At 32.2% G+C, this 21426-nt stretch overlaps 1 protein-coding gene across 1 annotated transcript in view; it reads left to right on the plus strand.

Annotated features, from left to right (window-relative positions):
• Positions 1–21426, plus strand: part of LOC139518668 (BDNF/NT-3 growth factors receptor-like) — a 79219-nt gene that overhangs the window by 48580 nt on the left and 9213 nt on the right. The window contains exons 4-8 of the mRNA XM_071310142.1: positions 7317–7385; positions 10455–10621; positions 12043–12321; positions 12930–13226; positions 13726–13838. Of these exons, the coding sequence (XP_071166243.1) occupies positions 7317–7385; positions 10455–10621; positions 12043–12321; positions 12930–13226; positions 13726–13838 (925 nt within the window). The remainder of the gene's footprint in view (positions 1–7316; positions 7386–10454; positions 10622–12042; positions 12322–12929; positions 13227–13725; positions 13839–21426) is intronic.

The following is a 21426-nucleotide window of genomic DNA, read 5'->3' on the forward strand; positions in this document are numbered from 1 at the left end:
TATTATCAAAATGCTGGACTTTTTGATCGACAATATATTTGTTGAGTTTGGAGGATTCATATTTCAACAGACAATCGGTATTCCAATGGGTACTAATTGTGCACCCCTACTAGCCGATTTGTTTTTGTACTCATATGAAGCAGATTTCATTCAAACCCTTCTGAAAGACAAACAGAAAAACCACCTTGCGAAATTCTTTAATTTCACCTTCCGATATATTGATGATTTCCTGTCATTGATCTAATTTTATTATAACGACCTATTTCAATATTTAACTTTAATGTCCCACTACGTAATTTTGTTAACAGATTAACATTATTGCTATAAGAAAGATATATATTTGGTTTGCAGTTCGATCAGAAGAAACACCCACAAAGCTAGATCATACAATTAATTATTTAATTACTACTACAATTTAACATTAATTATAATTTTCACTGTTATTAATATAAGTTAGATAAGTCATACACATCTAATCTTGAATTTCATCCAAATTCTTTCTAAATTTTCGGAACACGTTTTTGAAATTTAAATGTGACGTCACTTTGGGTGTTGCATTGACTATGACTAACAGGGCTGTTATTTTGTAATGTATTCGTTTTTATTCTATAGCTAGTAACCACTTCAGTTTAATCATGTATATCTTTTATATAGTCATTTCATAAAATGTACTGTTTGCAAAACTATGTATTATTCTTGATAATAATGATGTTTTTGTCCCAAGCGGATTACCCTAGCCTCACAACTTTTTGGAACTTTTGGTCCTCGGGTATCTTCAACTTTGTAGTTGTTATGGCTTTCAAACTTTTTACATCTGAGCATAGTTTTGTGTGGACGTAGCGCGCGTCTGGCGTATAAAAATATTTGTTAACCTGTTACCTTTTGGTGGCTATTATTCGTTTGTTTCTCTGTACTATATTTTCTCCCATTCATCTGTTTATTTATTGTAACCCTGTCGTGTAATGTTGTCATTTTTATGTTATAATTAACTCTGCCATTAAAGCGGGAGGTTTGGCATGCCAAAAAACCAGGTTCAACCCACCATTTTTTCATAAAATGCCCTGTACCAAGTCAGGAAAATGGCCATTGTTACATTATAGTTCGTTTTTGTGTGTGTTACGTTTTGATGTTGTGTCTCTGTTGTGTCGAAGTTCTCTTATATTTGATACGTTTTCCTCAGTTTTAGTTTTAACCCGGATTTTTTTTTCTCTATCGACTTATGAATTTTGAATAGCGGTATACTATTGTTGCCTTTATTTGATACAAAATTGTAATCAATTTATTATCTTTACTCAAAATTGCTATGAAAGTATAAAATTGGTGACTTTAACATATAAAGCAATGAATTAGTGTTTAATAAAACTATAAGAAAAGATGATACCTCCTATTCTTTTTTTTTTACTGTTACTGCACACATTTTAATAAATCTATACTTTTGTTGTATATACCTATGATATATCGGCCTGTCTGGTATATTGTTTCGTAGGTCTCTTGTATGTCAGTGTGGATTTCCTTTAATAGAATGTTTTTTTTTATCATTTTCCTTCTGTATTCATTTTGCAACAACGTTTATCATTTGCTAAGTATTTTGTAAAAATACTGCTGATGTATGAATACTATATATACAATTGATATTATTGAAATATTCATCATTGGACACGAAAATTGTCTAGTTCGGACACTTAATTAGCGGTGAGACATTTTACATATAAACTAGGGAATTGAAGTTAATTTCCTGTACACACACCCACACAGATTAACATTGATTGTCAGATTAACTCGGTCGGAATGTTAGACTTAATTCTGTATATTGGAAACAACTGTTATGTAATTGTATTTTGATCATATTGAGTTTAAGATTAAAATACACGATAAATAGAAAGAGAAATAAGAAATCGTATATGATACCAAGGAATCGACCTAATTATGTTCTAATAAATAAGAGACAGTAAAGATAAAACGATATATTAAACTATTTAATCAGTTCAATTTTAACAGTTTTATTTTTCATCTTCTATATTATATATTTCTTACAATGCCATGTCATAAAATGATTGAAAAAGCTCAACCAGCGCAAGTTAGTGTTTACATATAATATGTAAATTGACACTCGCTTGTTATGAATTGTAAATGAAATAGCGAGAACAAAATTATCGTCTTCATGGAATCATTCCTCCTTGTTTTACTTCTGGGATATTAAAAAAAAATTGATTTCCTATTATTTCGAAAAGATTCACATTTTGCAGCATGATTGTGTTTCGTATTTCGGTAGCTTCCTTTTCTCATCAAAGTTGAATTGTTAGGAACAAAACGGCGGCGTAACAGAATGAAGGCAATGCATTTATGTCATAAAACAGCATCCACAAGACACAGAAAGCCAAAATACCTCACAATATTAAATATACGATCTTCTTCGATGAATAGATGTATAGAAGTTGTGAATCACGCTTAAACAAAGACAATAAAGGCAATCAACGCCAGTGTCTCCTTATAACAAAACATAAACCTAATATAAAGACTACGACTGACGAGTTTACTTTGGACAGGCACATGACTATGTGGAAGAATGTGACTATGCGGTGGGACATGGCTATGTGGCAGTGTGACTCCTCTGTCTAAAGCATACTTCATAGTAGACTAAGACAATAAGAATCACCGATCTATAAAAAAATTAAATCGCGATGCGATCGTGTTACGGTCAACTTGAATATTCCATATTTCATAGCTCTCACGTTCTTACCACGAACTTGCTTAGACCGTGCTGGGTTAGCATGTTCTAGTTAGATCTTGTCACGCGCCTGCAACGTATATCAAAACATTGCCACGACTTGCATGATTTACATACGCTGAATATCCTCAAAGTTGCATAAAGACCTTTACACGTCTTTAATCTGATCACTACGATCTTACGTCCACTTCCAAAAGTTTTTATAGTTGCGATAATTCCAATAAGTTAATACATCATCATAACTAATTATTGTTATAAACTCAGATATTTGTTAATAAGAGAGTCACTTCCTTAAAACATTTGACCGATTCAAACTTAAGATTACTAATACTTTTTGATTAAATAAGTGCAAACAGCATTCACTTGTGAACCATAATGAGGTAATGTATTCTGTTTAAATATGAGCTAACGCTTGCCCTGCCTAGTGAACAGAAAAAAATATACAAGCTGATGAAACTATTGGTTCAACCATTTTTACTGGAGTGGAATATTTGGAATCGTTTTGCAGTAAATTGTTTTTTTTCCTCGTCAAGTTGATAACCAATTATACGTTTCATAGGAGCTGCCAATATATTTATTTCCAAAATAGACAATCAGTTGATCTAACCATTATATGACTAATTTCAATATTCTGTAACACTTTGCACTTCATCTACACATTAACGAGCTTATTTTCAACCATCGTCACCAGTTATCAACAAACTATTTTTGTCAATTGCATTTTACGTGGTAATTTACTGGTTAAATAAATACTCATAAGCTTGTTATCTCTGATGAGATTTTTCATACCACACTTTTCCTTACTTCTATGCTTCTCATTCTTGTCATTAGCGGTAATAAATATATTTCACCGACGACTATAAATGTATTTTTGCATTTAATCGTTCCTTTTCATAAGTTATTTCTCTACTAAATTTTAAATGAAATGAGGAAAAATCTAGATATATGAATTTCCTGAATATGTCTTTGACAAAAATAGGGGCTAGATCTAGGTTCTGGTAAATAACGCAACAATTCAGCCGAGCCAGCTTCATCAATCATATTTTAACCAATGGGAACTGACAGAAAAAGGTGAAAAGCTTAGGGTATACTGATAAAAATGATTAAAACAAGCGGACAAGTGCTTGTAAAGACTTGTGACATTTAACGTGTGTCTAACTCCTTAAATTCCAAGAAAGGATTTCATAAAAAAAACATGTTGGATAGAAATCGGAAAGAATTAGATGCATTATACACCAATTTGTTCCTGTCATTGAGAAATTATAGACACAAATGAATACAAAACGTATAGGGAAATTTTATTTTTGTCAGGTTTGTTGTGTTTCGGTGTTAATTATAAGACAATTTTTCCCGGACCTACTTAACTATATAAAGTAATGATAAAGTAATTGTTTTAATGGGAAACGCCAATAGTTTGGACAATTGTGCGTAGAACGAACATTTTCTTTTTTCAAATTCGGTTCCAATCAAATGTAAAGCTAGGTTCACACTGCCGATCAGATCAACTCGATCAAGCCCGATCAAGACAAATTACGTGATCGGGAGACTGGTCTGACTCAATCGACAAGGATGTTCGGGATAGTCTACCCTACTCGTCATCGATCTGACCATCTACCCGAGAGTTTTTGACATGTCAAAAACAATCGAGTAAGGACCGAAAAGCAAGTCACTCGAGAGGAGATCGAGAATTCGTCGAGTAGTGGTCGAATTGATCGGGAAAGGATCGTGTAGAGATGGAGATTGGTCGGAATACAACAAAATTTCCGATCAGTACTCGATCATTTCGACCTTTGCTCGACTAATGTCTGATCATTTCAGAGTGGTCGAATGTTGTCGCAAAGGGATCGGGTATTGGTCGAGTTGGTCTGGGGTAAAATATATATAGAAGTCGATCTGAAGTGATCTGGAAGCGATCGGACATTGGTCGAGTTAATCTGGAAAAGATCAGACATTAGTCGAGCAAAGGTCGAAATGATCGAGTACTGATCGATAATTTTGTTGTATTCCGACCAATCTCCATCTCTACACGATCCTTTCCGGATCAAATCGACCACTACTCGACGAATTCTCGATCTCTTCTCGAGTGTCTTGCTTCTCGGTCCCTACTCGATTGTTTTTGACATGTCAAAAACTCTCGGGTAGATGGTCAGATCGATGACGAGTAGGGTAGACTATCCCAAACATCCTTGTCGATTGAGTCAGACCAGTCTCCCGATCACGTAATTTGTCTTGATCGGGCTTGATCGAGTTGATCTGATCGGCAGTGTGAACCTAGCTTGAATTGTGGGATAATATGCGTTGACAATAGAAAAGATCTAAAATTCTTCTTATAAACAAATTGTTTTAAAAGCAACAATAACAAAATAATAAGAGGTCCATTTTGACAGCAGATACTGTGAAGTAACATTTTCAGATGGACTTCATTTCCAATAAATATATAGATCATTGTCATTGCAACAGTTCTAAGATTAAGAACTGGTGAAGTTAATGTTTTGCTGTGGCATTAACAAATCTTTTAATGAAAGTTAAATATAAAATTGTCAATTGCACAGGTGTTGAGGTGTTCTGCACAGTTTGGTTCAATACTATGTAATCTAAAGAAGAATTTGCACTATACTTCGACATGTGATTCACTAGTTATCGGATACAAAATAAAGAACGTCATCTACACATGTTATAAAGTAATTCTGTCAAGTAAGATGTCATTCTCATGTAAATTGTAGGAGAATTTGAATTGACAAATACTGGTAAATGTAGCAAATAGTGATGCCTAATGTTTGCTATAAAAAACCATTAACAATCAATTTCATCAATATAGATTAAGATTAATTACAAATTACTTATTTTTACAAATCGCAATTGGCTGTTTTTTTAATGTGATACAAACAATGCCTTTCCGACCTTAAGTTGCACTTTTGTTTTTGTTTGCCTAACATAATATAAAACAGTATAATTGTATCTTGGTATTAATGACAAAGGCGAATGGGTTGTGTCATATCGGTGCTATAATGTAATCTTGGATGATTTTCCGTCTGGTTCTGACAACAGTGCAGCATTAATCTATTTGGATTTGTGATTTCCATGAATAGAATAGAATAAAACGTTTTTGTACTGACACTATAATTTATCTACGTTCATATCCATATCTACGGATATTAACGTAGATAACGCATGTTTCCCCGGTCTTAGTCTAAATCTGGCGATTTTAGGGAAATTGGACCATAAAGTTTAACGTGAAAGTAACGTTTTTTTTTCATTTTTTAAATATCTTTTATTGAAATTTGGGATTTTGACATATTTTTAACGGGGTGTAAGATACAAGTAGACAAATATAAGACGTTTTAAATCTAAAGACAGAGAAAGTGAAATGGGTCAAATTTGGCGCTCAAAGTTGTGAGTGTTACATCATAGACGGTATGACGTCAACGTGGGTCATTTGTATAGCTAGGTCAATAGTCCCATTCATTGACAATGTGGCAGAATAGTGACGCATTTCCTAAAATGAGTGCAAAAAATCGACATAGTAATATAAAATCGTTAGTGGATTAAGTATCTAATTATACAGACATCATGCATAATCTACAGAATTCGATATTTCATAAGGAACAACCATGGAACTAAGGAAAACGCGCGTGAATTTCCCCGATGTAATGGGTAGCAACGTCCGGGTATATGGGTTAGCAACACTCAGGGGCTATGAGTTTTGTATCAACGTGCGTTAACCAATCAAAATCCTAGAAATATACTAAGCCGGGGATAACTTTTTTTCTTATGGGTTTAATCCACCTGTACCTAGTCAGGAAAATGACAGCATTTTTCCATTCGTTTGATGTGTTAAAGCTTTTGATTTTGCCATATGATTAGGGTCTTTCCGTTTTGAATTTTCATCGGAGTTAAGTATTTTTGTGATTTTACTTTTTTCTGTTAGAGTCAATTTAACTTATAGACAGACATTTTCCTTTTTTTCTTTGCAACGTCTTTTTCTGATTTACAATAGATCTTTCTAAAATAAAATGAAGTAACCCGGTTTTAAACGTAATGAGTGTTTACTGCAAATAAATGTTAAACTGTACAAGCGTTGAAATTTATTCAAAAATAGTCACAAACGATTTCAAATTGCCTTTCATAAATCAATATTAATTAATTAAAATCACTTCATTTTACTACTTTTAGATTAAATTAGAATCTTGTTTCCAAAACCATCATGTAATTGACAGATTTCCATGATTTAGTTATATATTGAAATGGTTCCTATTCTTAAATTGCGCAATTCCAACAAAGCTTATAATAACAAGTATCGTGTATGTAAAAGGTATTCTAACTGACCAATTACAAATGTACTTAAATAACTTCGGTACTCGAAAATTGAATGACAGACTTTAAAGAGCTTTTCAGATCAAAATGACGATATCAGGTTACGATTGGTTTTACTAGTAGGTACATTTTGCCTAATATAAAACATAAAAACAAGCAAATAGTGTTTTAATGTGTACAAATTTATTAAACTCCGTTTTCAAAACAAATTTTGAAATGTTAGAAGGAGGGTCAGGGTTTATTTCATATGTAACTTTGGGAATTACTCTTTCAGGACACTCCGAAGAAACCAAATTCGACTGTTGTCTTGGGAGGTTATTGATGGACTACAGCTTTTTCAATTGTAAGTATAGATGAATTTATAGCACATTGGGCGCATATTAAAACAGAGAATAGTCAAGTTCATAAAAAAGTTACATAACGACGTATTTTTTTGAAATAATCAAGAAGTAAATTAAAGAAGGTTGATGCGTGAACAAATAATCTGCCTGTGCACAAACTGCAAAACTTAAATATTGATAAATACAAACATTAATGGAGGAACATACTGTGATGTATTATTGCTGCTTTGCTTCATTACTGTAATGGAATATTGCTGTTTAAAAAGAAGAAAAGGACACAAAAAGCACCATTGAATAATTTTTAACAATATCTTTAAGTATGCTTGGCAGAAATTTTATCCCTGACGATCAATCTATATTCTAGAACCTTGTATCAAGAGTTATCCTAATTTTTACAAATTTTCTCGGAGGCAAATTTTTTTCCTCAAAGACATTAAATTTCCAAAGGAAAAGGTTTTTTTACTCCGAGAAAATAACTTCAAGTAATGTATACAAAAAATATTAATTGCCTAAATATTTCCTTTAAGGAAATCTGGAAAATTAAGTTCCCCTTAAATTTGTCGAAGAACAAACAACGTGTAGAAACCTGATAAAATTATCAAATTTACAAACAAACATGCATGTTCGTGCAAAGAATAACTTTTGCACATAGCCGAATAACGAACTTAAAAAAATAAGTGTTAGGTGTTCATTCACAAAACGACCCCAACAGAATTATATGAAAACAAATGAAAAAAATCCTCATAGTGTTACGGTGGTCATCATTAATACTTGTTTGATATAACTTGTTTTTTCACAGTGTAAGATCATTTGGTGAGCAGTATACTCGTATAACATTTTACCGATTGGGTCTTATTCTCAATTTTGACATATGACTAAGAATAAAATAGGGACAAAAGATACTAGAGGGAAATTCGGGAGATGCTTGAATAGCAGAAAAATCTTGCTCCGGTCATGTTCCTTTTAAAGTCATGTGATAACCTCAGTTTGTATTTTCTATTATTATCTATCTCTACATTATCGGTTTACAAAATTTGAACTTCAGAAAATTAATGTCGCCTTAATAAATTAAAAAGTTTGTCGAATATGCCTTTTCTATTAAAAATGTTTCTTTCCTTCTTTTCAACGTTATGACAAAAACCTTTGAATGATTGAAAACTCACATTTGTGTATTTGTGTAATGTGTATTCTTTTGCAATTACGTCTCACAATTTCAAACAAAAGTGTAACATAAAAACATCTATGGTATAATTCTTAATTTGATTGGTCAATGGATTCTCTGCTGGAATTTTACCCACGTTTTTGACCGCTATTCATCAATATGTGTTTAAGTTGGTCCCGGTTTGCTTTTGATATGTGTTGTTTCTGTTTTGTTATCTAGCTATATATCATTGACTTTGATGTAATAATTTTGTTATCTACAAGCGGTTATATTAGTTTCAGTACAAACAGATTTGTATTAATTCATTAAGCTGTTTTGAATACCCATAACTCTATTTTGTTAGTATATTTAATAATATATTACCGATCTTCAAATACTATTTATCTTAATGCGTACATTCTTTGACAAAATTGTCATTTTTCAATTCTAATCCGTAGTATTTTTCTTTAATTTGTCCCCAAGCACGCAATTAAAAATACTAATTTCTTCTGTAATTTTCGAAGCGGTTTTTAAAAGCGTTTTCTAATTACTTCTTGTGACAACAGTGACCATTCTAGAAATAACCACATAATCAATCTTGAATGTCAAAAAAATCGATTCCCAAGTTGCTTATAGCCTATTTAACGTTTCGAAGGCAGCTTATATTTTGTTCAAAAGAATACGATTATTATAATGTATAAAATAAAATATTTTTTGATCAATGATGATACATGCTTGGTTTTATTTTTTGACGTATTAAGCATTCACACATGTATGCAAAATTACCAAACATACACGGACTTCTTTTAAAAATATTTTTATTTTGAGTATTGCTGTGTGTCTGTTTTTCTACATTGGCTGAAGGTATAGGGGTATTGTTGAGATATCACTAAACATGTTTCAGCCCTCTGCATTTTTGCTCCAGTTCCAATTCAGGAGCGTATGGCCTCTGTCAGTCTTCTATGATCAATTTCAGTTACTTTAACTAACTTTTAACTTTAGTCTATTTTTGGTGATATTCATTTGCAGTGGATCTGTACTTATACATCTCGTTATTTTGTTATTGTGCTATCATGGTAAGTTTTCGTATTCTTGTTTTTCATTTTTTCTAATGTGTTTATGCCTTTTTGTGTTTCTTTGTTACATGTGACGTGGCTCTAGATCTGTACGTATACATCCCGTCTTTGTGTAATTTTGCTCTGGTAAATTCTTGTTATCTTTTCTTTCATTTTGACTTATGTGCTTTGGCAATATACCTTTTTGTGTTACTTTGTTACATGTTTGTTTGTTTTATAATGATTGAGAGTATAACACAATGTTAACTGTTGTACCGCCATTTTTGACATGTTTACCTACTTGCAAGGTTTAATTCCACATTTTATACATCAGAAAATGCCGGTACCAAGTCAGCAATATGGCAGTTGTTATCATTTGTTTGATGAATTTAAGCTTTTTCCATTTGATTAGAGACTTTTCTCGGCGTTCTGTATTTTTGTGCTTTTATTTTTTATATGTTTTGGAGATTAGCATAGAGGTTCGTTTTGGATTCATTATCATTGAACTAGTACACATGTTTGTTTGGGATCCAGTTGAAGCCCGCCTCCGGCTGTGGTATTTTCTCACTGTGCTGATAACCTAGTTGGTGGCTTTTGGCTATTTACTGCCCTTCTGATCGGGTTGTTGTCTCTTTGACACATTTTCCATTTCCATTCTCTATCTTACAACTGTTTTGAAATGATCATCTAGTGCAGTTGATTTTATAGGTTTATATAATCACTACCAATTATCATCAGAAATCAAATAGCCAATAATTCTGTTTTTGCACGAAGTACAAGAGAAAAAAAGTTTGTTTCATTTTTTTTTTCATACTTTTTTATGCTTCAACAATTTGAATTTTTTAATTCACGAAGAAACATTTCTCGTATTGCAGAAGCCTAGAGAAAAACCCTTTGCCTTGCAACTGTTCTAGTCTTTGGATAAAAATTCTACAAATCAACACATCCATCTTAGATAACAGTGGTCATCATCTAAGATGTATAAAAGATGACGGGAACAGACAGAGCTATCAGTTGTCAAAAGTCAAGATACCTAATTGTGGTTTGTATATGTACATAAATACATTAAATTTTGTCATAGTTGTCTGTTAAATGTTCATTGATTTTCAAGTGCCTTCGAGTGAAATCAACACCTTCATACTACGTTTTCTGCAGTTCCAGTAGATAAAATTAAATATATAATAAATTATATCTAGATTATGCAAAACTCATGATGAAACATATTATTTTCTTTAACCTTCCTAGGCCTTCATTTGCCCCGATACAAAAATCAAAAGACCTCCAGAGTAATTATAATCGAGACTGAATGACTGTTTATTCATCTTCTTGTGTTCCTGTGCGTTGTTTCATAGGTACCACATATACAATGTTCAATTTTGGGACGCTTTTTATTGCTGGATCTACAAATAGTTCATGATTTTACGTTTCAGGTTTAGGACCTCTTACTAGTATATAGTATCTGTATTATGTGTATTGTGTAATTTTCATTGTACAATAATAAAAAATCTGCATTTTTTTAATAGCACTGTATAATGATTCATTTGCTCTCAAGAGCTGTTTTTGCTCACGAAGGCATGCAGGCATCATCAGTAAAGGACACGCTCAAACATTGTGGACTGAAATAAAATTTATGACAAAATTAATTGTTTTCGCTGATTTTATATTGCTGATATATTTATTCTTTTAACAATTTCTCTCTATATTCTTGCGTTTTCTTTTACATAACATAAAAAAGGTAAACTATATCATCATTTAAGAGCACAAATTTGTATAAAGAGTCAACTTAAACACAGATGATGAAAATAAGAAACCAAATACAAATATAAATTGTCAGGGAACGAGCATTCAGTTCAAATTACGGACAGGAAGACTTTGGAATGTTAGAAATAGTTGAGGATAAATGAAAATAAACAGACAAGCAGCATTGTCTCTGAATTTAGAACATAATCAAATATTCGAATTACATCCAAGATTTGACATTTTCTCATTGATACCAATCAAACCATAATAAGTGTTCTCTTTTACAGGGTGATTTTGTTAATAAAAGGGATATAAATCATATATAATGTCATTTCAATAGATGGAATGGAAAAGCAATGAGATGATTTCGTGAGGGCAAAACGGATACATTCTTTTAAAATGGAGATGTGTGTGTGTGTGCATCTAAATTCCATCAATTTTTGCACGGTTTTTTAAATTCTATTCTCTTGTTATCACATACAAAATTAAGACAAACAACACTTATAATTTGCTCTTTTTCTTTATGGTTCGTGAAAAGTCTTATGCTACGAACAATATAAGAAGAAATACCGATTTTCCATTCGACGAAGGCTTCGTTTTATTAAGAAAATTATACTTTCTAAGTTTAAACCAAGTAATAGTGACACATTGCGGAATTAGTTTTACGCAATGTTTAAACATTATATTTGAAGAGATTGAAAAGGGAATATTTCATTATTTTAGATTTACCAAGACTAAAAATTACGCCAAGTATTACCACAGTCAATGAAACCGGAAGTACTGTGATAAAATGCGTAGCAAAAAAAGATGTTGAACCAAAATCGGAGGTGAGCTGGGAAACGAGCAACTTAAAGTCAAACTTCACCCTGGTTCAAGGAAATGACAAAACAAAGATAGAATTGCACATTCACAATGCTAGTGCTGATGATAATGGATGGCTGAAATGTGTTGCTTGGAGTTTGGCGGGAAAGAAATATGAAACGAGTAGATTCAATGTGTCTTGTAAGTCTTCATATTTATATCCAATGCACATTTTCAATCCGATTCCACATTAAAGCAATACTATACTTCTTTATGTGAATTTTCTTTAATTTCAGAAAGCTGACAAAGTAACACTAATTTAGTTTATTCGTCTAAATATATTTCCTTTTCTATTTAGAAATCACGAAGCGTTCGATGAACTCGACTTATATATCCATTTGAAGGGAGAAATATTGTTAATTTTAAAGAGCTTGGGTCTTTTTTTAAACAGGCACCCTGCAAACTGCAAAACCATAATGCTTTAAGTGTTTATTCTAAGTGATTTCCTACGTGTGGTTGAAAATGGATCGCGTTGTCTACAATAACATTGATGTAGAATATTGTTACATTTATTGTTTGTTTTTTCTATGTGGTTAACAAAAAAGGGCGCTTCCTTTCTTCAATTTTACATAACTATATATGCAAAAACAAGCTTCATTAAATCTTAAATTTTATAGAAGAATATATCTTGCATAATTTTGACACAAGGACTTGTTTTAGAGCTTATTGTATGCATGTTTATATTTTGGTTCATATTTAATGTATAATAAACTGATATCCAAAGTGATTTATATCACATAATTTTGCAGATGCTCCTAAGATTCTCAGATTATCTCCGCCCGTGAGGAAATTCGATTGGTGCATAGGATATGAAGTACTTGGCAACCCTTTACCTTATTTAGAATGGTACAGGAACGGTCAAAGATTTAATAACACCAAGTCTGCCTATCATTCTTCGTCGTCGGACGGAATTGATAACAAAACCGGATGTTTGACTTTTGAAATGACAAATGGCCTCCATAATGGATTGTATAAACTTGTAGCAACTAATAGTTATGGAAGTGCTAGTAAAACAGTGGAAGCTGATTTTATCAAATCTAGTTCTGGTGAGCAGTAGTTATTCATTTTTGTATGTAAAAACTTGATGATTTTCAAATGGCAAATAAGTAGAGACAATGCATTCAATTGAAGAAGGTTTGCGGGTTGGTTTTTTTTTGGAGGGGGCTGGGTGTGCAACGTTTTCAAATTAATTTTAGTTTTCCTTGATACGAATTTCAACCTCTTATAATGGTAAAATATGCATAATATTTTCAAATACAAACCTTGTATAATACATGATTATCCGGTTATATTTTACTTTGCAACAATAATAATATAAGACTTCTTGCAAGCTTTTATATCGTTTCAGTTAAGTTCTTTCTTTTTTTCTATCATGTCTTGAAAACACTTTCAGTAATCTTCAATTATTTCCTTCACTAACCACTTAATTTGGAATACTTTGTTTACCGTTCTAGTTGAATATATTAGCTAATTTTATCAATAATCTTGTCATTAACTTTAATACAGATACGAAATAATAGGTTATCTATATATTTGATTTGAAAGGCGATAGACCGCCAGATACCAGACCTCTAGATCAATCAAACCAACTGAATACTGGAAGTCATGCTAGCGCAGAAAACTCAACTGCAAAAGAGAAAACTTCTGATAACATGGTGGTAAGTTTGTTTTTTTGATTGATAAAACTAGATTTAACTATACCAAAGTAAGTCCACTAAACCATAGGCTCTGTCAAACAGTATCACACTGTCATAAGTAAACCAATTTTCATCGGATAGGTCATTTTGATATAAACGCCTCTTAAAAGACGGAACAATAAATCATAATGACTGTTTCAGTCTTTTACTAATTTTTCAGATTTTTTAACTGTGGAAGGGATTCCGCTTGCAGTCATCTAAGATTTTTTCAGTCTATGTTAAACAGAAGCTTACTTGTTCACATTTACATCATACTGAATTGTGATTGTAAGCGAACTGGCTGACCATTACCGAATTTATCACAGTGGATAGCAGTTTACTGTTCGAAAGACATTTTCAGAATAAAATACATGTACTACTGTGTATACATGTTTAGTGTTCATATTGTTAAGGACAATGAAAAAACAAGTAGTAACAGATAACATATGTTTTTCAGAAAAGTTCCATCATAACACTGAATACCTAATCTTCACCACAAATGTAATAAGAGCGATAAATAGCCAGGTCGGCAAGAGTGTTTAACTAAACATATAAATAACGTATTATCATTCTTTCTACTGTAATATATGTCATTCAGGATATTGTGATGAGGTCAACTCAAACAGCAGTTTCAACCAGATATGGATTCTTTGAAATCCTGTAAATCTATCCATAAATCTTTAGTTAAAATCTTTACAAAATTGAAGTAAATAAGTTTGATAAAAATATCGAAACCAAGGTAAATACATAAAGGAAATGCAATGAAACTGAATTATTGAGGAACATTATCAATATATCGAAACGTAATACCAAAACCTTTTATTTGTTTACGTTTTGTACTACTTTTCACATGGTCAATTGAACGTTCGATTGCATTGTTTCTTTCAAAAATGAAAAAAGTATATATAAATTCTAATTTTTCTAATTGTCCACCACAGTTAACCGACTTGATTTGTACGCAAATTAAAGAAGAACTTCAAAATAAAATCGCTGATTAGTCTTTGTAGAGGAAACCCTCGTCTGGTGTATAAAATATTGATATTGGTATTTATGATTAGGTTTTTAGTTAAATTATTTTTACAGTAAATTGTAATGTATCGTTTACTGTTTTTTATTTTTTTATTTTATCATATCTTAGAGGGTTTTTATTCATTAAGATGTGTTGTTGTTTTTATACTGTCTTTAGTTTTTTGTTCATTTTTGTTAATTGTTTTTGAATTGTCATTCTAAGCTTATTTTAAAGAAATTGCTGTGTAGCTCATATGTTTGAAACTTAAAAAGTGTTGTAAGATTAAACGGTTTTTTTCAATCATTTTCTGTTTATATTCCGTACAGAAAAACTAGAATTTTCAGGATATTCGATAGTATATAATTTGATTTCCAAGTTATGTTTGTGATAAGAAAAACTGTAACATAGGGACAATAGTAAAATACACTACTGGGCACGCTACGTATAAAACAAGTTGTTTAATTCAATCTGATGATCAAAGAAATTGGAATATGTATTCACAATACAATTAAATAAAGACAACAGTAGTATACCGCTGTTTAAAAATCATAAATCGATTAAGTGAAAAAAAAACAGGTTACATACTAAAACCAAGGGAAAACACATCAACTTTAAGAGGAAAACAACGGAATAACACAAACACTGAAGTGCAACAAAAACAAACGCCAATATACTTTGTAGATAAAGCGATGTGATATGATTTTTATTGAGACTTCTTACCATCAGAGATCCAAAGACAAAGATGTAGATATCAATGGGTCAACTAACGGTCTTCATCATACGCTAAATATATACCGTACAATAAGTATAAACTACAAAAGTATCGTCACGATGTACAACTGTAGTAAAATATATATAGTTATAGTATTATTCATTACAAAAAAACAATGTTTTATAAACAAAAGACCTATTGTATGTATCGTAATTAAATTAACCGGCCCTATAAACAACATCAAAGTAAGCATTCAGATGTGATAACCCAGCTGTAATAATTTAACTAAACTAAAGCATGAGTATAAACAGAACATTTTCAATTATATTAAAATATTGAAACGCCTTTAAGTAATTTGTTATAATGCCCGCGTCACACTGTCCCGATTTTTACGCCGATGGCAACACGATAATGGAAATTTTCAAAATCGGGACTGATCGTATCCAGATCGGGCTATTCGTAGTGCCATCTTTAACCATCGTAGAACCATCGGCCACTTTTTCTAGCCTTCGGGGACAACTTCGGGAATGGTTCTAAATTTTTTAACATGTTAAAAAATCTCCGAAGGTGCGTCCGATGTTGAGGGTTCGTATTGAGTTCGTATCACCATCCTCACCATCTTAATGTCACCGGGAATGCATCTTTGAACATCGTATTGCATTCGTGTTTCCATCGTTTCCATCGGGCAGTTTTGACATTACGATGTCTACACGAATGAATCACGAAGATACCCGAAGGTCTTACGATGGCAACGCGACTTCGGGTGCAATCAACAGTTTTTTACGTGACGTCATTCTGTAACAGGGCATGTAATAGTGGACCCATCATGCAGAAGTCAGATATTCATAGTTATATAGATATCTATACATCAATGGAAAGATAATTCTATGAACTTTCTGAATAAATAAAAAAAAATCCAACATCTCTTGTTTAAACATGCAAATTGGTACAAGTTATCAGCTGGAAATTAGGCATTTTCCCCCTAAAAAACCTTAAAAACAGACCACCTTTGGACACACGGATCAGTAACCTGTGCATATATTTGAGATTTCTTATAATATGCATTTCGAAGAGCTTATCCGGCTGATTTAAGAAAATGTAGTTTCAGCCTACGTTCGCCTGCTCCGAAAGGAGCTATCTTACCTGACAAATCAAAGTGCTTTTTGCAACAGGTGAAAATCAGCTGTTTATGGAGTTGCCTCCCATATAGCAGGAAGTCACAAAAACATTTTTTTTTTTTAAATCTTGACAAAAGTGGCATTTTAATTGAACTTCAATATATGTTTTTCACATTGAACATAAAAAACAATCAACTTTTTCATTTAGTGGTATATAAATAGCAGGGAATTCCATCAGTATGTAAATCTCACTGGGGAAATACCCCTAGTTTTTAGTACGAAACTGTTTATAGCACCCTTAAGCAAAACCTTGTATGCGATATATAAAAAATTCTCAGCTTTTCTGAATCTGTACACTATACCGATTAAAATGATGTCTTACTTTAAGGATTGTGACCACAAATAGTGAAACTACAGCTCTTTTTTTATGTCGCGCGGTAGTGGCATATTGGCCAGTGGCAAACGGTTTAACTGGCAAATCCCAAACATTTCCTGTATCACATTTTCATCAGTTTTACAAAGAAAATAAATCATAAAATAGGGTTTCTTTTAAATAAATAGAATAAAAACTATGAAATAGGCATGAATAAAGTTACTTTAAATAGATTTTGTTCCTAGTACTATATGAACTAAGTTATAGCTGAGTTGAGAAAATATTGAAATAGTGTTTTTCTTAGGAATGGCATGTGTACCTTTTTGACTATAAAAAGTACCAAATATATATTATAATGAATAAAACTTTATGTAACACTGATCAGGAGTAAAGGTCAAAGTAGAAAAAATCTACACTTTTCATATGCAAATTTTGGTTCCAAATATATGAGAGATTGAATAAAAATATCATGACGTCGCAAAAAATTAAAAAACTTCAATATTCGCACAGAGTCTGGTTTTCTTATATCTGGTTGCTATGTACAAATCTGTAATATTTGCATTAAATATACCAAACTGATGCTTTTAAATTAATGTATACATGCCGTACAATATTTTTCAGAATTATTTTACTCCATTCGCAAACACATTTCTATGCTAAAACATCACTAATATTTTGTATTTGTCCCTTAAGGGTGCAATCAACAGTTTTTTACGTGACGTCATTCTGTAACAGGGCATGTAATAGTGGACCCATCATGCAGAAGTCAGATATTCATAGTTATATAGATATCTATACATCAATGGAAAGATAATTCTATGAACTTTCTGAACTTTCTGAATAAAAAAAATCCAACATCTCTTGTTTAAACATGCAAATTGGTACAAGTTATCAGCTGGAAATTAGGCATTTTCCCCCTAAAAAACCTTAAAAACAGACCACCTTTGGACACACGGATCAGTAACCTGTGCATATATTTGAGATTTCTTATAATATGCATTTCGAAGAGCTTATCCGGCTGATTTAAGAAAATGTAGTTTCAGCCTACGTTCGCCTGCTCCGAAAGGAGCTATCTTACCTGACAAATCAAAGTGCTTTTTGCAACAGGTGAAAATCAGCTGTTTATGGAGTTGCCTCCCATATAGCAGGAAGTCACAAAAACATTTTTTTTTTAAATCTTGACAAAAGTGGCATTTTAATTGAACTTCAATATATGTTTTTAACATTGAACATAAAAAACAATCAACTTTTTCATTTAGTGGTATATAAATAGCAGGGAATTCCATCAGTATGTAAATCTCACTGGGGAAATACCCCTAGTTTTTAGTACGAAACTGTTTATAGCACCCTTCGTGAAGACCTCGTAATCCCGTCGTGTTGCCAACGAAAAAAAGTACGAAGGCGACAAGATGGAACTACGACGGCAATAAATCCAGCTAAATGTAAGTTAATTTTCGCGCTAAAATACATTTAAAGTGCCATGCGCGATATGCACTGCTCAGTCTAATACGACAGTTAAGAAAGACGTTCACAAAACATGGAGCTCATATCATATGATTCTATGAGAACAAGAAAGGCGACAGCGTTGTTTCTATTAATTCAAATGGAACAAGAAGAGCAGCTATTACAGGCTCAGTATTTACTTTTACAAGTAAAATATTATTTCAAAAAGTTTGTCAATTTTTCATATCAAGTAACATAATGAAAATCATAAACGCGCCTCGTACACCAACACTGCAGGTACACGTATATAGGGAAACCAACTTTTTCTTCATTATTCTGATTTTTTATGTATCGTCTGAGTTGTTGTCACACGAATTTTTACTCCATAACCATTTTGTTTTCTATATGTCATATTTTGCCGCATTTGTTGCTTTCCCCACATCCTTCCTTTTGTCTATATTATTATGATATTCTCCTGGAAAGAGCTCTTTTTGAATAAAAGGGATCAACGAACCCATTACCTTACCTTTAAGATAGATCAGTAAACATGGGCATAAATATGGGTGATTATTCAGACTAGTGCACATATTTTACAGTTCAAACAACTCAATGCCGAGCGTGGCATCCCCTCATATGTAACATATTGGGGACAAATATGGACACTATATTTGTATATGACACATGCAGAAAATGGTAAATTAAATATGCATATTTGATACACATAAACTATTTTTTTTAGAAATCAACCAAAACATTCAGTAACTGGAAATACCTTTAATATTGTCTTTAGAACGAGCAGGTAAAAAAATGAGCAACCAATTTCCTGTGTATTATGCTATTTCAAGGATTTAAAAAAAGTCCATCTGCATGACCTTGACCTTTGACCTTGAACGTAAAAAATGTCAGATCATTACAAGGAGGAACAATATACCAAATGTAGTTAAAATCTTTTGAAGCATGTTGGTTTTAGAGTGTCCACAAGGGTGATATTGCCTTGTATTACAACTGCCACTGTGACCTTGACCTTTGAACTTTAAAATCAATAGCGCTTAAGATATTCTTAACGAGTAACACCATACCAAGTTTTGAGCATTTTTGTTCTAGAGTGTCCATAACAATTTTATCTACACGCAACTTACATGTAGTAGGCGAGGGGATAATAAACTAAGTTTTATAAGAATTAGACAAAAAGATCGATTTCCCGCCATGCATGGCAGACTTGTACAGAAACGATATGTTGTCGAAATTCTGTTCGTATCTTTTAGACATCGAATGGCCATCGCGCCATCATCGTAATCCATCGTGTAGCTTTCGTAATCCATCGTGTAGCCTTCGTGATCCATCGTGTAGGCTTCGGCTGAAATATGAAGCTTAAATACCCGTCTTGGTTAACCTTCGTATGTCCATCTCTTGCTGTCGTATATAATTTCGGCACCATCGTATAGACTTCGTTATTCATCGTACTTGCTTCGGTCACTGTTTGGTATTTTTACGAGATCGGGACCAACTTCGTACGAACTTACAATTTTCGCATTCGGGTGTCCATCGTATATAAAAATCGGGACAGTGTGACGCGGGCATAACGATGTGCATGCCTACCATTTTCACCAATATTAATGAATTGGAATTAAAATCCAAAGACATTTGAAAAAAAGCACGTTAAAAGAGGCCAAATAAGGAAAGTATATCAAACGGAACGAACATTGTTACTTTTGTTTGGATACATGTATCAGTGTAGACATCACTTCGGTCAAATATCTTTGGTGTTTTTATAAAAAGAAAGATTATCATTGCCTATAAAATGTAATTAACTAAGACCAATAAGTTCAGCTTAACAATATGTCATAATGACCTAAATGTGTTAAAGGATGTAATAAACGACATCGGCTTCTAAATTATGTTTATAATATAACGATTTACTACACGTTTTACAATTAAAGTATTCAGACAAAGCTTTAACAGCATTTCCGTGTATTGCATTTTAACAATCAAATGATTACCTTGTCTCATTTCAGCAAAGTATATTTCCTTTTGTTGGAATTAAATAACGATTGAAAGGTGGTTTTTGATTAAATAATCAATACAATTTCGAAATCAACAAGGAAACTGTGATTATTCTAGCGCTTTTTGTTTGGAGAGATTTTGAAAGATTTAAGTGACATTTCAATGCTTCGAATAATTCACACTAAATGATTTTGTACAATTAGATGATTTTTTATTATTTCTATGACATTTCAAAACTGTGTTTAAATTATATAGCCCATTGTGCAATCTAAAAATTATCATCTCTCACTGTACGAATCATTTGCATATCTGATATGTTCTGTTTCAATGAAAAGATATGGTTCGAATAGTTAAATCACGATATCAATTTGAATCTTTAATAAGGTTTACATTTGCGTGCATGTATGACACGTAAGGCCGTACCATGTGTGCTAAAATAGATTTGATTACTAGATGTAGAATAAATTTACCCTTGAAATCATCAATAATATTATCCTAAAAAGTCATCCAAATAACTGCAGATTTATTCATCTCTGCAACTTGCAACGTGTTAAGTTTTCTAATTTGTTTTGTTTTGCAAATCTGTATGAATTATCATACAAAAACTATTCAAGTGATGTAATCGATTACAATGTAAATAGTGTTACGATTGTTGCTAACTATTTTGTTAATTTGAAGTAGATTTTTTTATTAATTTACAAATCTTAAGCTCATAGAGTTTTACAACGGCAAAAATTATAACAGAAGACCCACTGATGATTTCCTTACCGTGGCGACGTCAGTTCTGAAGTTATAGACCAAATTTAGTTTTCAACCTGTTTTGTTCATTGTGCATTTGCTTTTTGGTAATTATTATATATGTTTTTTAACTTTGAAATAATGTTCGATTTGACAAACTGGTAACATCCCAA

This window comes from Mytilus edulis, chromosome 4 (genome assembly GCF_963676685.1).
Source record: "Mytilus edulis chromosome 4, xbMytEdul2.2, whole genome shotgun sequence".
NCBI classification, from domain to species: domain Eukaryota; kingdom Metazoa; phylum Mollusca; class Bivalvia; order Mytilida; family Mytilidae; genus Mytilus; species Mytilus edulis.